The following is a 16,212-nucleotide window of genomic DNA, read 5'->3' as shown; positions in this document are numbered from 1 at the left end:
CTATAATATCAAGACACCTTTACAACTTTACTATAGAAACAAATTCAGACAGTGCTTCTGTCATGGAATCCAAGCTCATGAGCTTCTGACTTGAAAATAAGCTAACCAGGTGACTTGGATACATAGTGTGTATAAACTTGGATGCTTCAACACCACGCTAGAAAGCTTCTCTGATGACTGTGGCTGGAAGGATTCTAAATGTTAGCAGCTTGGTGTATTCAAAGCTCAAGATCGTTATAAATAGAATTCATCAAGAAATGTCACTAATAGTTATAGTTTAAATCTTCATTGACATTACATGATCATGTGCAGATCTCAGTATTGTAAAAGAAATGATTAAGTGTGCTTGACAGCCAGCAAAGATGGAGATGCAGTTGTTTTCAGATATTTAAGTTTTCAAATATGTATTATGTTTTGCACTTAAACTCATATAAATTGGATGTTTTTTTCTTTCGTATCACATACTTAACATTTTTTTTGCTCTTTTGGCAGGACAGAATTATAATTGGATCCAGTTCTTTCTTCCTATATGTGGGCTTTCCACATGAACAAAGTGATAGAGATAAAATACATAAATACAATTATGATTTTTTTACTTCTGAACTGGTGTCTACTGAAGGCTTCAGCCAGGTGAAATTGGGTATGTTCCATTATAAGTATAATGAATATGAATATAATATCCACCCTTTCTGTAGAAATGTTTTACCAAATCTTTGAGTCAGAGTTAAGTTTGTGATTAAATCTCTCATTCATTTTGGGGAAAAATAGAAACAAACAATATTTTGTTATTTACAATCTGCCTGTACATGTTTCTTTCAACAATCTTGGTTCCTTCTCGTTTTCATTACTTGTGACTTAAGATTCACTCAAAATCAATTAGCATCCACTTATCCATGGATTGAGTCTCTGACAGCTGCAGATAAGAGACTGAAATTACGGTCTCTGAGAGAAAGCTGGTGCTGGTGCAGATGCCACTCTGAATTGTTGAAGGAGAACAAGTATCAACGTCACAGCTCTGTGGCCACAGGTGACAACACTAGTGATGGCTGACACATGAATCTGCCGACCAGGGAAAATTGCCCTCACACTACTGATCAGCCCTTTCTATCAGCATCTCACTTTTGTCAGATGAATCACGGAGCAGACTAATATCAGCTGTCTGGAAAACTTCGTGGCACATGCACTTGACTTCTCATCTGTAACATATATTCACGGAGGTGAGCAGGCTTGTCAGAGCTAGATGAAGAAAAGGTGGGGGCGGGGGGAAAGCTATGAGTGGGTACAGACCACAACTTCTCAAAGATCTCTCCTTTTCCTTGGAGTCTGCAATTAACAAACAATTATAAAGAGAATATCACTGTTTTCAATTCAACTTTCAGCAGCTTGCTGCAAATACGAGGAATATTGAGACCCTTGTGCAAAAAAAAAGCCCTCCCCATGAATCAGCTGGAACAACTAAGCTTAAGCTTTTGTCAGCACTCAGGAGCCTTGAGCACTGTTGAATGTTCCAGAGATTCAGAAGCTTAAACACACAGTTTAAAATTGTCTACTAAAATCATTAAAACAAATTTTTAAAATTATTAACTTCTGTGAAAAAAACAAAATAAAACACTAAAATTCTTTTTTAAATGAATGCATTCATTTAATTAAAAATAATTCAATTAAACTTATCCTTGCTCTTTTCCCGTGTTCCTCTCTGTATAATCTCACAAGGAGCCTGTGTCTGCCCTTTTATATTTAATTAGATATTGAACAATTGTTTTTACCATTGGCATTTAATTTGTATCTTATGCTTGTTTTAATTGCAGATGGAAAACAAGAAGAAATTATGAATCCTAACTTGACTCATATCTTTCATGACTTCATTGCTATCATGCCTGTGGTAGCCCAAGTGAACCAAATAAGTGAAGAACTTAACAAGGTACATTTGCTCTTTTTCTTTAAGAAGTCAAATAAAAACATCCTGTCTTCATCATTCTGACTTTCTCTTTTTAATTCTGCCTCAACACAGAGATTCCTAATGTAAAGATACAAAATTGCTGTCATAGCTTATGTGACCTGAACTATGAAATGGAGACAGGGATATTTGTTCCCCTACAAGTGATTGTCATTCTGTGCAATTTAGGTGATCAACTTGGTTCAGTATTAATATCCATTCCTATTGAGTCAGAAACTTGAAAATTTAAGATGCATTTCCAACAGAACACAAGCAAAAATTGTATGGCTAATGCACCATCAATAACTCACGCTGAGACGTAGGAAGCGAGGTATCAGCTTTTATTGACTGGAAGAATGAACAACACTACATCCTGGGGAATGAGGAAGGGCAACAGGCCTCAGTCGCCTTTATACAGGGGTCTGTGGGAGGAGCCACAGGAGCAGTCAGCAGGGGTCTGTGGGAGGAGCCACAGGAGCAGTCCAGACAGGTATATGTAGTTCACCACAATGGCCACTAGTCGGTCTTTCAGAAATGAATCCCTGATCATTGGCCCTGCCTGTGGCGTTTAGGCCCATCAGCATGTTATATGTTTCTACTGGCTTTGATGAAATGAATCTTGGAGGCAGAATATAACAGTAATATGAGGAAGAAAATGCTGTAAATATTCAAAAGCTCTGGCAGCATTGGTGAAAAGAGAAACAGAATTATTGTATCAGACTGAAGAACTTCATCAGAACTTCAAAGAAAAGTAAAACCTCACCTTCCCAATTCCAATGAGGGATCTGTGAACTCAAATGTTTCACACAAATTCTTTCTGGTCTGATGAGTATGTACAGCATTTTCTGCTTTTATTCAATACTTTCAACATTGCTGTTTTATTTTATTTTCCTACAATGCTAGTACATAATAGTTTAAGCAATTCTGACTGGGCATGAATCTCCAGACAAATATTTTGCACTTCATGAAGCAAAATGAGTTTAATCTATCTTATATTACCACTCAAAGAAAAGCAGGGGAGATCTCCTGGTGACCTGTCTGCTAGTATTCTTAAATAAAATAAAAATTAAACAAAACCTAATTCTATTATTTCCCATCAGGGGAAATCCCATTGCCAGAAGGGTGAAAGCTAGTCAATGCCATCTCAGTTAATTATAGTGACATTTTCGTAGAAACACTGAATTTTCCCAGCTTGCATCCTTGAGACAACAAACAATCCTTAGGATGCTGGGTGACATCTTGTACATGAAACGTTAAGAGAAATATGTTGGTTTTTAATAATAAATTAATAGCATCTATTTGTTTTTCCATAGCCTGTTAACTTTGAACTTCAGGTGAAGAATTTGACATCAACAGATGCAAAGGGCGAAGAGTTAGAAAAAGAAATTACAATAAAGGTGACAAACAAAATAAACAAGCAGGTGAGTCACATTGGTGCCAATATCGTTTATTGCCGTTCACACAGGATTTCATTTCCATTTGTTTATTTATTGCAACTCCAAAGAAGTTTGACTTATTAAGTCGTAGCGCGTCCCAGAAGAACAAACCCACCAGGACTGTGCCAACTTCTGTATGTTTCTCTGCAGCTTATTCTTTCTTACGTGGCCTTCTACTCCGATTTGATTCTTTTTTCCACTACCTCCACCAAGATATATTTTATAGCAGCCAGCTAACCTGCCTTTGGAATGCGGGAGAAAATTGGAGCAGCCAGTAAGGAGTGAGCAAAATTCACAGAGACAGCACCTGAGTTGAGGATTGTGCTAACTACTGCGTATACAGTTCACGGATGAGGTCACGAGCTTCATCTGGAAGTGTTTCGAGGATGTTGTCCCCCAAAAATCAGTCAGGGTCTTTCCAAACCAGAAACCCTTGTTCATCCAGTTCCATGCAAGTGGCACTTATCACATGAGACAGAGCTTATGTAGCTGGTAACCAACAGGAACTTAAGAAAGGCAGCTATGATCTACACAAAGTCATCAAGGTAGTGAAACGACAATACAGGGACAAGATCCAGACACAACTCTCCAGCAACAACATTTGCAGCTTATGGCAAGGTCTGCACAGCAAGGCAGACATCAAAGCTTAGCACAACGGCGCTGCCAACATTGCTGCCTCTCTCCCAGATGAGCTAAATCTTTTTTATGATCGGTTCAATGTCGCCAACACTGAACCGTCGAGGAGAGCTGCTGAAGCAACCAGTGCCTTGGTCATCTCCGAGCCTGAAGTACACAGGTGTTTCCATATAACAATATAACAATTACAGCACGGAAACAGGCCATCTCGGCCCTTCTAGTCCGTGCCGAACACTTACTCTCACCTAGTCCCACTGGCCTGCACTCAGCCCATAACCCTCCATTCCTTTCCTGTCCATATACCTATCCAATTTTACTTTAAATGACAATACCAAACCTGCCTGTACCACTTCTACTGGAAGCTCGTTCCACACAGCTACCACTCTCTGGGTAAAGAAATTCCCCCTTGTGTTGCCCTTAAACTTTTGCCCCCTAACTCTCAACTCATGTCCTCTTGTTTGAATCTCCCCTACTCTCAATGGAAAAAGCCTATTCACGTCAACTCTATCTATCCCACTTATAATTTTAAATACCTTTATCAAGTCCCCCCTCAACCTTCTACATTCCAAAGAATAAAAACCTAACTTGTTCAACCTTTCCCTGTAACTTAGGTGCTGAAACCCAGGTAACATTCTAGTAAATCTTCTTTGTACTCTCTCTATTTTGTTGACATCTTTCCTATAAGTCGGTGACCAGAACTGTACACAATACCCCAAATTTGGCCTTACCAATGCCTTGTACAATTTTAACATTACATCCCAACTCCTATACTCAATGCTCTGACTTATAAAGGCCAGTATACCAAAAGCTTTCTTCACCACCCTATCCACATGAGATTCCACCTTCAGGGAACTATGCACTATTATTCCTAGATCACTCTGTTCTGATGCATTCTTCAATGCCCTACCATTTACCATGTATGTCCTATTTGGATTATTCCTACCAAAATATAGTCCCCTCACACTTATCAGCATTAAACTCCATCTGCCATCGTTCAGCCCAATCTTCTAACTGGCCTAAATCTCTCTGCAAGCTTTGAAAACCTACTTCATTATCCACAACGCCACCTACCTTACTATCATCTGCATACTTACTAATCCAATTTACCACTCTATCATCCAGATCATTAATATAAATGACAAACAACACTGGACCCAGTACAGATCCCTGAGGCATACCACTAGTCACCGGCCTCCAACCTGACAAACAGTTATCCACCACTACTCTCTGGCATCTCCCATCCAGCCACTGTTGAATCCATTTTACTACTTTAATATTAATACCTAACGATTGAACCTTCCTAATTAACCTTCCATGCGGAACCTTGTCAAAGGCCTTACTGAAGTCCATATAGACAACATCCACTGCTTTACCCTCGTCAACTTTCCTCGTAACCTCTTCAAAGAATTCAATAAGATTTGTCAAACATGACCTTCCATGCACAAATCCATGCTAACTGTTCCTAATCAGACCCTGTCTATTCAGATAATTATATATACCATCTCTAAGAATACTTTCCATTAATTTACCCACCACTGACGTCAAACTGACAGGCCTATAATTGCTAGGTTTACTCTTAGAACCCTTTTTAAACAATGGAACCACATGAGCAATACACCAATCCTCCGGCACCATCCCTGTTTCTAATGACATTTGAAATATTTCTGTCAGAACCCCTGCTATTTCTACACTAAAGGGAGGACAGTTGCAAAACTGTGGGACTGGACGGCATCCCAGGGCAGGTATTCAGGATGTACATGGCACAGCTGGTAGGCGTGTTTACTGACAATTTTGATCTCTTCCTCTCCCAGTGTAGAGTGCCCTCCTGCTTCAAAACACCCACCATTGTTCCTGTACCTAGAAAGATCAAGGTAACATGTCTGAACGACTGGCGTCCTGTTGCATTCAGCTCAATAATAAGTAAATGCTTTAAGAGGCTGGTCAACAACTATGTCTGCAGCGTGCTACCACCCACACTGGACCCCCTACAATTTGCCTGCCGACACAACCGATCACCAGATGATGCAATAGTCACAGCTCTACACATTGTCCTTACACATCTGGAGAAGAAGGATACTTATGTGAGAACACTGCTGTTGGACTACGGTTCAGCATTCAACCACATAATTCCCTCCAGGCTTGACAAGAAGCTCAGAGACCTCAGCCTTCACCCTGCCTTGTGTAGCTGGATCCTGGACTTCCTGTCAGATTGCCTGCAGGTGGTAAGAGTGGGCTCCCTCACCTCTGCCCCTCTGACCCTCAACACAGATTCCCCTTAGGACTGTGTCCTAAGCCCCCCTCCTTTACTCTCTGTATACTCATGACTGTGTTGCAACCCACAACTCCAATCTGCTAATTAAATTTGCTGACACCACTACATTGATTGGCCTTATCTTAAATAATAACCACGCAGCCTACAGAGAAGAAGTCATCACCCTGACACAGTTGTGTCAGGAAAACAATCTCTCCCTCAATGTCTAAAAAACAAAAGAGCCGGTGGACTACAAGAGGAATGGAGACAGGCTAACCCCTATTGACATCAATGGATCTGGGGTTGAGAGGGTGAACAGCTTTAAGTTCCTTGGCATCCACATCATAGAAAACATAGAAAATAGGTGCAGGAGTAGGCCATTCGGCCCTTCGAGCCTGCACGCCATTCAGTATGATCATGGCTGATCATCCAATTTAGAACCCTGTACCTGCTTTCTCTCCATACCCCCTGATCCCTTTAGCCACAAGGGCCATATCTAACTTCCTCTTAAATATAGCCAATGAACCGGCCTCAACTGTTTCCTGTGGCAGAGAATTCCACAGATTCACCACTCTCTGTGTGAACAAGTTTTTCCTCATCTCAGTCCTAAAAGGCTTCCCCTTTATCCTTAAACTGTGATCTCTCGTTCTGGACTTCCCCAACATTGGAAACAATCTTCCTGCATCTAGCCTGTCCAATCCCTTTAGAATTTTATACGCTTCAATAAGATCCCCCCTCAATCTTCTAAATTCCAGTGAGTATAAGCCTAGTTGATCCAGTCTTTCTTCATATGAAAGTCCTGCCATCCCAGGAATCAATCTGCTGAACCTTCTCTGTACTCCCTCTATGGCAAGAATGTCTTTCCTCAGATTAGGGGACCAAAACTGCACACAATATTCTAGGTGCGGTCTCACCAAGGCCTTGTACAACTGCAGTAGAACTTCCCTGCTCCTGTACTCAAATCCTTTTGCTATGAATGCCAGCATACCATTTGCCTTTTTCACCGCCTGCTGTACCTGCATGCCCACCTTCAATGACTGGTGTACAATGACAGCCAGGTCTCGTTGCATCTCCCCTTTTCCTAATCGGCCACCGTTCAGATAATAATCTGTTTTCCTGTTCTTGCAACCAAAGTGGATAACCTCACATTTATCCACATTAAATTGCATCTGCCATGAATTTGCCCACTCACCTAACCTATCCAAGTCACCCTGCATCCTCTTAGCATCCTCCTCACAGCTAACACCACCACCCAGCTTTGTGTCATCTGCAAACTTGGAGATGCTGCATTTAATTCCCTCGTCTAAATCATTAACATATATTGTAAACAACTGGGCCTTGCGGTACCCCACTATGCCTGCCATTCTGAAAAGGTCCCGTTTACTCCCACTCTTTGCTTCCTGTCTGCCAACCAATTCTCTATCCACATCAATACCATACCCCCAATACCGTGTGCTTTAAGTTTGCACACTAATCTCCTGTGTGGGACCTTGTCAAAAGCCTTTTGAAAATCTAAATATACCACATCCACTGGCTCTCCCCATCCACTCTACTAGTTACATCTTCAAAAAATTCTATAAGATTCGTCAGACATGACTTTCCTTTCACAGATCCATGCTGACTTTGTCCGATGATTTCACCTCTTTCCAAATGTGCTGTTATCACATCTTTGATAACCGACTCTAGCATTTTCCCCACCACCGATGTCAGACTAACCGGTCTATAATTCCCCGGTTTCTCTCTCCCTCCTTTTTTAAAAAGTGGGGTTACATTAGCCACCCTCCAATCCTCAGGAACTAATCCAGAATCTAAGGAGTTTTGAAAAATTATCACTAATGCATCCACTATTTCTTGGGCTACTTCCTTAGGCACTCTGGGATGCAGACCATCTGGCCCTGGGGATTTATCTGCCTTTAATCCCTTCAATTTACCTAACATCACTTCCCTACTAACATGTATTTCCCTCAGTTCCTCCATCCCACTAGACCCTCGGTCCCTTACTATTTCCGGAAGATTATTTATGTCCTCCTTAGTGAAGACAGATCCAAAGTAGTTATTCAATTGGTCTGTCATGTCTTTGTTCCCTATGATCAATTCACCTGTTTCTGACCGTAAAGGACCTACATTTGTCTTGACCAATCTTTTTCTTTTCACGTATCTATAAAAGCTTTTACAGTCAGTTTTTATGTTCCCTGCCAGCTTTCTCTCATAATCTTTTTCCCCTTTCCTAATTAAGCCCTTTGTCCTCCTCTGCTGGTCTCTGAATTTCTCCCAGTCCTCAGGTGTGCCGCTTTTTTTTGCTAATTTATATGTTTCTTCTTTGGACTTGATACTATCCCTAATTTCCCTTGTCAGCCACGAGTGCACTACCTTCCCTGGTTTATTCTTTTGCCAAACTGGGATGAACAATTGTTGTAGTTCGTCCATGCAATCTTTAAATGCTTGCCATTGCATATCCACCGTCAACCCTTTAAGTATCATTTGCCAGTCTATCTTAGCTAATTCACGTCTCATACCTTCAAAGTTACCCTTCTTTAAGTTCAGAACCTTTGTTTCTGAATTAACTATGTCACTCTCCATCTTAATGAAGAATTCCACCATATTGTGGTCACTCTTACCCAAGGGGCCTCGCACAACAAGATTGCTAACTAACCCTTCCTCATTGCTCAATACCCAATCTAGAATGGCCAGCTCTCTAGTTGGTTCCTCGACATGTTGGTTCAGAAAACCATCCCGCATACATTCCAAGAAATCCTCTTCCTCAGCACCCTTACCAATTTGGTTCACCCAATCTATATGTAGGTTGAAGTCACCCATTATAACTACTGTTCCTTTATTGCACGCATTTCTAATTTCCTGTTTAATGCCATCCCCAACCTCACTACTACTGTTAGGTGGCCTGTACACAACTCCCACCAATGTTTTCTGCCCCTTAGTGTTATGCAGCTCTACCAATATCGATTCCACATCCTCCAGGCTAATGTCCTTCCTTTCTATTGCGTTAATCTCCTCCCTAACCAGCAATGCTACCCCACCTCCTTTTCTTTCCTGTCTATCCCTCCTGAATATTGAATATCCCTGGATGTTGAGCTCCCATCCTTGGTCACCCTGGAGCCATGTCTCTGTGATCCCAACTATATCATATCCATTAATAACTATCTGCACATTCAATTCATCCACCTTGTTACGAATGCTCCTCGCATTGACACACAAAGCCTTCAGGCTTGTTTTTACAACACTCTTAGCCCTTATACAATTATGTTGAAGAGTGGCTCTTTTTGCTTTTTGCCCTGGATTTGCCTGCCTGCCTGCCACTTTTACTTTTCACCTTACTACTTTTTGCTTGTACCCTCATTTTATACCCCTCTGTCTCTCTGCACTTGTTCCCATCCCCCTGCCACATTAGTTTAAAGCCTCCTGAACAGCAGTAGCATACTCTCCCCCTAGGACATTGGTTCCAGTCCAGCCCAGGTGCAGACCGTCCTGTTTATACCGGTTCCACCTCCCCCAGAACTGGTTCCAATGCCCCAAAAATTTGAATCCCTCCCCCTTGCACCATTTTTCAAGCCACTGAAATATCCTCCTATTTCTACTCTGACTAGCACATGGCACTGGTAGTAATCCAGAGATTATTACCTTTGTGGTCCTACTTTTTAGTTTATCTCCTAACTCCCTAAATTCCCCTTGTAGGACCTCATTCCGTTTTTTACCTATATCGTTGGTACCTATGTGCACCACGACCACTGGCTGTTCACCCTCCCACTCCAGAATGTCCTGCAGCCGCTCAGAGACATCCTTGACCCTTGCACCAGGGAGGCAACATACCATCCTGGAGTCTCGTTTGTGGCCGCAGAAATGCCTATCTATTCCCCTTACAATCGAATCCCCTATCACTATAGCTCTCCCACTCCTTTTCCTTCCCTCCTGTGCCGCAGAGCCACCCATGGTGCAATGAACTCGGCTGCTGCTGCCTTCCCCTGATGAGACATCTCCCCCAACAGTATCCAAAACTGTATATCTGTTTAGGAGGGAGATGACCTCAGGAGACTCCTGCACTACCTGCTTACTGCTACGCTGTCTAGTGGCCACCCCTTCCCTTTCTGCCTGTGTAGCCTTTACCTGCAGTGTGGCCAACTCACTGAACGTGCTATTCACGACTTTCTCAGCATCGCGGATGCTCCAGTATGAATCCAATCGCAGCTCCAGATGCTCAATGCGGTCTGCCAGAAGCTGCAGTTGGACACACTTCCTGCACACATAGTCGTCAGGGACACTGGAAGTATCCCTAATTTCCCACATGCTGCAGGATGAACAAACCACGGGGCCGATCTCAGCTGCCATGACCTACCCAATACTTGCCTCAACTTTTGAAACTTTCTCCTTTGAAAGGAACTTACCCGGCCTTACCTCACTTGGAGTGAAGCTCATCCTCAGCCTCTTCTCGTCGAAGCCTCTTTTCGTCGAAGCCTCAAATCTCCACTCCTTCACTGGCCCACTCACTCACTGGCCGCTTTCCACAGGCCGCTCTGCTTGAGGTAACCCTCTATTTACTTTCATCATCAAGGATCTCATGTGGTCTGTACATACCGGCTGTCTGGTGAAAAAAAGCACAGCAGTTCTTCTTTCACCTCAGACGGCTGAAGAAGTTTGTCACGAGTCCCCAAATCCTAAGGACTTTCTACAGCGGCACAATTGAGAACATCCTGACTGGCTGCATCACTGCCTGGTATGGGAACTGTACTTCTCTCAATCACAGGGCTCTGCAGAGAGTGGTGCGGACAACCCAGTGCATCTGTAGATGTGAACTTCCCACTATTCAGGACATTTACAGAGACAGGTGCGTAAAAAGGGCCAGAAAGATCATTGGAGACCCAAGTTATCTCAATCACAAACTGTTCCAGCTGCTATCATCTGGGACACTGTACTGCAACATAAAAGCCAGGACCAACAGGCTCCGGGACAGCTTCTTCCACCAGGCCATCAGACTGATTAATTCATGCTGATGCAATTGTATTTCTATGTTACATTGGCTGTCCTGCAATACATACTATTTATTATAAATTACTATAATTTGCACATTGCACATTTAGACAGAGACATAATGTAAAAATTTTTACTCCTCATGTATGTGAAGGATGTAAAAAATAAAATCAATTCAATTCCATCACATGCAACCCTCGATTATGCTAATACAAATTTAATTTCTAATCTGCTAATATATTTTCCAGATGAATGAATTCAGTACTATCAAATAAAGGTACTTATTTTCTAAAATTATATCCCTCATGAAGTATTGTGCAATAGGTTATCTAACATACTTAGCTCTGCTGGTAAAAGATTTGGTCTGTGTTTCACATGCTTCTAGCCTCATCCCCAAGCAGGCAGCAGTGTGAATGACTAACAACTAATTTTCAGATAAATTAAAGATGGGCACCATTTGCAGTCTTTCCTAAGCTATGAATAGTGCAACGATTATGTAAATTTTTAAAAAACAGATGTTTGAAAGGACATGAATTAAAAATAAACCATCGAATTAATGCAAACTTAAATAATTTAAATTTAAAACATGACCTCAAAGTCACGAATCATAGGACCTGAGTCTTCTCCTAATTTTAACAGGAGACACGTGGGAAATATCCATATTATGACAGGATGTGAGGGATGTGGCAACATGGTACAAGCTGTTGCACTGCTCAGGAGTGGCAGCCCTGAAAAATGAGGGAAGTGATTTTGCCAACATCATCCATATTGTGTCTATTTAACACCTCCTTGCTCCTACATTAAACATGCTGTTGAGTAATTAACTACATTGGATTGGAAAGATGGGCAGAGATTCCATCCAAAGACAATATGTTGCCTTTTCTTCTCTATGGAAGTCTTCCTGGTGTGATAAATTCATTATCTGGTCAGTGAGAATTCTGTCTATTCCATCTAGAAGTAGATAACGATATAAGATATGGTAACTGAAGAATCACACGGCCCCTTGAACGTATTCTGCCATATGTTCGTATGTGTTTGGATGCTGTTCATAGACTTCAGTTCAGCATTCAACACAATCATCCCTCAGAAACTGATTGGAAAGCTGAGCCTACTGGGCCTGAACACCTCCCCCTGCAACTGGATCCTAGACTTCCTGACTGGGAGACCTCAGTCAGTCCGGATCGGAGGCAGCTTCTCCAACACCATCACACTGAGCACGGGGACCCCCAGGGCTGCGTGCTCAGTCCACTGCTGTTCACTCTGCTGACCCACGACTGTGCTGCAACACACAGCTCGAACCACATCATCAAGTTCGTTGATGACATAACCGTGGTGGGTCTCATCAGCAAAAACGACAAGACAGCTTACAGAGTGGAGGTGCAGCGGCTAATGGGCTGGTGCAGAGCCAACAACCTGTCTCTGAATGTGAACAAAACAAAAGAGATGGTTGTTGACTTCAGGAGGGCACGGAGCGACCATTCCCCACTGAACATTGACGGCTCCTCGGTAGAGATCGTTAAGAGCACCAAATTTCTTGGTGTTCACCTGACGGAGAATCTCACCTGGTCCCTCAACACCAGCTCCATAGCAAAGAAAGCCCAGCAGCGTCTCTACTTTCTGCGAAGGCCGAGGAAAGTCCATCTCCCACCCCCCATCCTCATCATGTTTTACAGGGGTTGGATTGAGATCATCCTGAGCAGCTGCATCACTGCCTGGTTCGGAAATTGCACCATCTCGGATCGCAAGACCCTGCAGCGGATAGTGAGGTCAGCTGAGAAGATCATCAGGGTCTCTCTTCCCGCCATCACGGACATTTACACTACACGCTGCATCCGCAAAGCAAACAGCATTATAAAGGACCCCATGCACCCCTCATACAATCTCTTCTCCCTCCTGCTGTCTGGGAAAAGGCACCGAAGCATTCAGGCTCTCACAACCAGACTATGTAACAGTTTCTCCCCCCAAGCTATCGGACTCCTCAATACCCAGCGCCTGGCCTGTCACCTTGCCCTTTTGTCCTGTTTATTATTTATTGTAATGCCTGCACTGTTTTGTGCACTTTATGCAGTCCTGGGTAGGTCTGTAGTCTAGTGTAGTTGGTGTGTGTTTTTTTTTCACCGTGTTGTTTTTTTACGTAGTTCAGCCTAGTTTTTGTAATGTGTCATGTAACACCATGGTCCTGAAAAATGTTGTCTCATTTTTACTATGTACTGTACCAGCAGTTATGGTCGAAATGACAATAAAAGTGACTTGACTTGACTTGATCCAGTGGCTAATCTGATCTGGTCCCACAATCCCCCTGCCTGTTCTCAAGAATTTATCAGTCTCAGCTTTGAAGGTATTAGATTTCACCAAGCATGCTTTCAGTGTCTACCTTGACAATTGCCTTGCCAGTTTCAATAAAATCTCTAAAACTCGACTGATTTTTCCAAACTTCAGTCAATATGGGTCTAATTGTGCAACTGTTCCTTGGTGCCTTTACCTCACGCGTCCAGTCCAAGTGTATCCCTCATTCAATAAGGAGACACAAATGTACAGAGTAAGCCACCTTCTAAAGCATGAAACTGTATGCTGTTAACCACGATTTGTGTTTTTAAGTAGGTCAGCAGTTTCTGTGGGGAGAGAAATAGATTTTAGCATTTCAGGTCTACAACCACTTTATCATATTCAGAACCTTAATATTTCTGAAATTTTTCTGTTATGCTTTAAATATTTTTGGTAGTGTTGTTTATTTCCCATATTTCTGTAATTCATGCCCTTGAAACAAGCATTCAATTTGTCTAATGACTGCTATAAATGTTTGCATACTGCGTGCATCATGTACAAAGACACTGGGAACTGTCTGTAATGCAGCGTTCTGCATTCTTTCCTCTTTGATGGATATTCTTGGTCTTGCTTTTGTTGCTTCTTCTTACATGAATTAACTCAGAATTCCTGGCATAGCATGCCATCTGCCAATAGTTTATGTACTCAATAATTTAACCTAAAGGTCTTCCCATCTTTCTTTCTAACCACTTCATAAATTTGCTTTCCAGTTCATGTTGGACAATATATCTGTTCCAAATGCTGGTTAAAAAGTATTAGTGACTCCTTGTAACAATGCACCTCTGAGGCTTGGGTCAGCATTTTGCCACGTGATCTCACACTTTTACTGGGTAGTGCTTACATATGTGTGAGTTCAGATACTGATTTAGATACTGGTTTAATCTCCAGAAATTGTAATGTCACATTCTTCGGTAATATACCGGTAATCAATGACTTCACTCATTTGTGGCTAACACTGGAAACTATGACATCTCATCATTGCTGCTGATTCATTAATATCCTTCAGTGGAGGGGATCTGATGCTTGGATTTGAACCTATTTGTTTAGTGCTTGGTTTCCTAAACCTGTACATCGTTCACATGCTAGACTTGGTCAAACCAACAACTTCCCCAAGCATTTTTTTTTTGTGTAGGGAGGTCTATAAAACAGAATGCAACTGAAAAATGGAATGGCTGTTGTTTATTATTCAAGGTGGTCATATGGACACAGGACAAATTCACTGATCGAAAGCTTCTAATTGAAGACATTTACCAGAATTTTCTAGAGAATGGAACAGTACACAACAAGATGGAACAAGATCCATTTTGGGATCCTGTTGAGACCTTGCATCTTGGGAGGTAAGTTTCAAAGAGTATTTACAGTAGAGTGTTCTTATTAAACTTATGATTGATTATTGCCAATGTAGCATTTTGAGGTAAATTTTATTTTGGTCCAGAAGTGATTTTAGTTTACTTTATATTATTATGTTACTATAATGTTAGACTTTTTATAAAAAGGTTAACTCTAAGATATATGTAGGATATCTGTGCTGTTTTTAGGTCGTGTTTGTAAAAAGGCCAATACCAACTTGCATGTACAAACTCGAATGTAGATTGCGCCAAAAGGAAAGGGTCATGGAGGATTAGAAAGGAGTCGACAAAGCTTAGAGACTAGGTAGTTGATAGCACTACTGCCAGTAATAAAGCAGCTTAAAATTGGGTAATTGCATCATCTTGGAAGTGGTTTCCCTTGTGCATCGGGTAAGCATCTGCAGATTTTCTCTTGTTAATAATAAATGGCGGTGTTGCAGAGTTATATGAAACTTCACTGTCTAAGTGACCTTTATTTAGAGTCATACAGCATGGAAACGTGCAAATGTGAGTGAGAGGTGAAACATCTGCCAATACAACGACAGATACCTCCTGTCTTTAAAGATATTTACAAGGTGGCACTGGCCTGCTACAAAACATATCACTACACTGCTGAAGCACCTCCCTCTGACCAGTAGTTTCCATGAAACACAAATCAGCTGCACGTGTCCTGAAGGATCCATGGCCCTTTCAGCAGCGACTTTGCTGCAGCAGATCAGCCAGCTTGGATTGCTGGTAACCATGCCAAAGTGAGTAGGGCTGTCTCAGCCCAGACTGTATAGTCTTGGTGCAAGTTTGGTGGGATTGTGCCTGTGATTGATTGGGAGGCAGATTTATAGTTGGAACAGGCAGGGGGCAGAAATGGAAGATTGTTTGGTGATTGTTACTACTGCTGGGGAACTGAGGTGGTGAAGGGAGATATAGAGAGGTGATTCACTCAAAAGGAGTCCACCTTGGGCTCCCAACAACACACCGAGATCTGCAGGGCAGAAGCACTAACAGAAAGTGTTGATGACAACCAGCAGCATCTGTGGAAAGAAGAAGAAAACTAATTTTTCAGATTGAAAAATCTTCTTCAGAATCCTTTGTCTCAGACCTCAAATGTTAAGTTTGTTTCTCTTTCCACAGCTGGGTGTTTGCTGAGATTTCTCCTTTTGTTTCCAGTTCCCAGCATTTGCAGTAATTTTATCTTTATCTGGTCATGCAGGAACACTTTAAGTTAAGATGAGCTGGCCTTCACTAACACAGTGAGGGCTTGTTTTTCCATGAGTCACTGGAGCACAGAACACCGCATATGTG

The 16,212-nt window shown here is 42.0% G+C and overlaps 1 protein-coding gene across 1 annotated transcript in view; it reads left to right on the top strand.

Annotated features, from left to right (window-relative positions):
- LOC140724532 (kinesin-like protein KIF28) overlaps nucleotides 1-16,212 on the top strand; it is a 101,477-nt gene that overhangs the window by 51,326 nt on the left and 33,939 nt on the right. The window contains exons 15-18 of the mRNA XM_073038976.1: nucleotides 493-640; nucleotides 1,809-1,921; nucleotides 3,250-3,357; nucleotides 14,756-14,901. Coding sequence (XP_072895077.1) covers nucleotides 493-640; nucleotides 1,809-1,921; nucleotides 3,250-3,357; nucleotides 14,756-14,901 — 515 coding nt within the window. The remainder of the gene's footprint in view (nucleotides 1-492; nucleotides 641-1,808; nucleotides 1,922-3,249; nucleotides 3,358-14,755; nucleotides 14,902-16,212) is intronic.

The sequence above is a fragment of the Hemitrygon akajei genome, chromosome 3 (genome assembly GCF_048418815.1).
Source record: "Hemitrygon akajei chromosome 3, sHemAka1.3, whole genome shotgun sequence".
Lineage (NCBI taxonomy): Eukaryota > Metazoa > Chordata > Chondrichthyes > Myliobatiformes > Dasyatidae > Hemitrygon > Hemitrygon akajei.
Note: the sequence above shows the minus strand (reverse complement) of the source record. Positions and strands in the feature narration are given on the sequence as shown.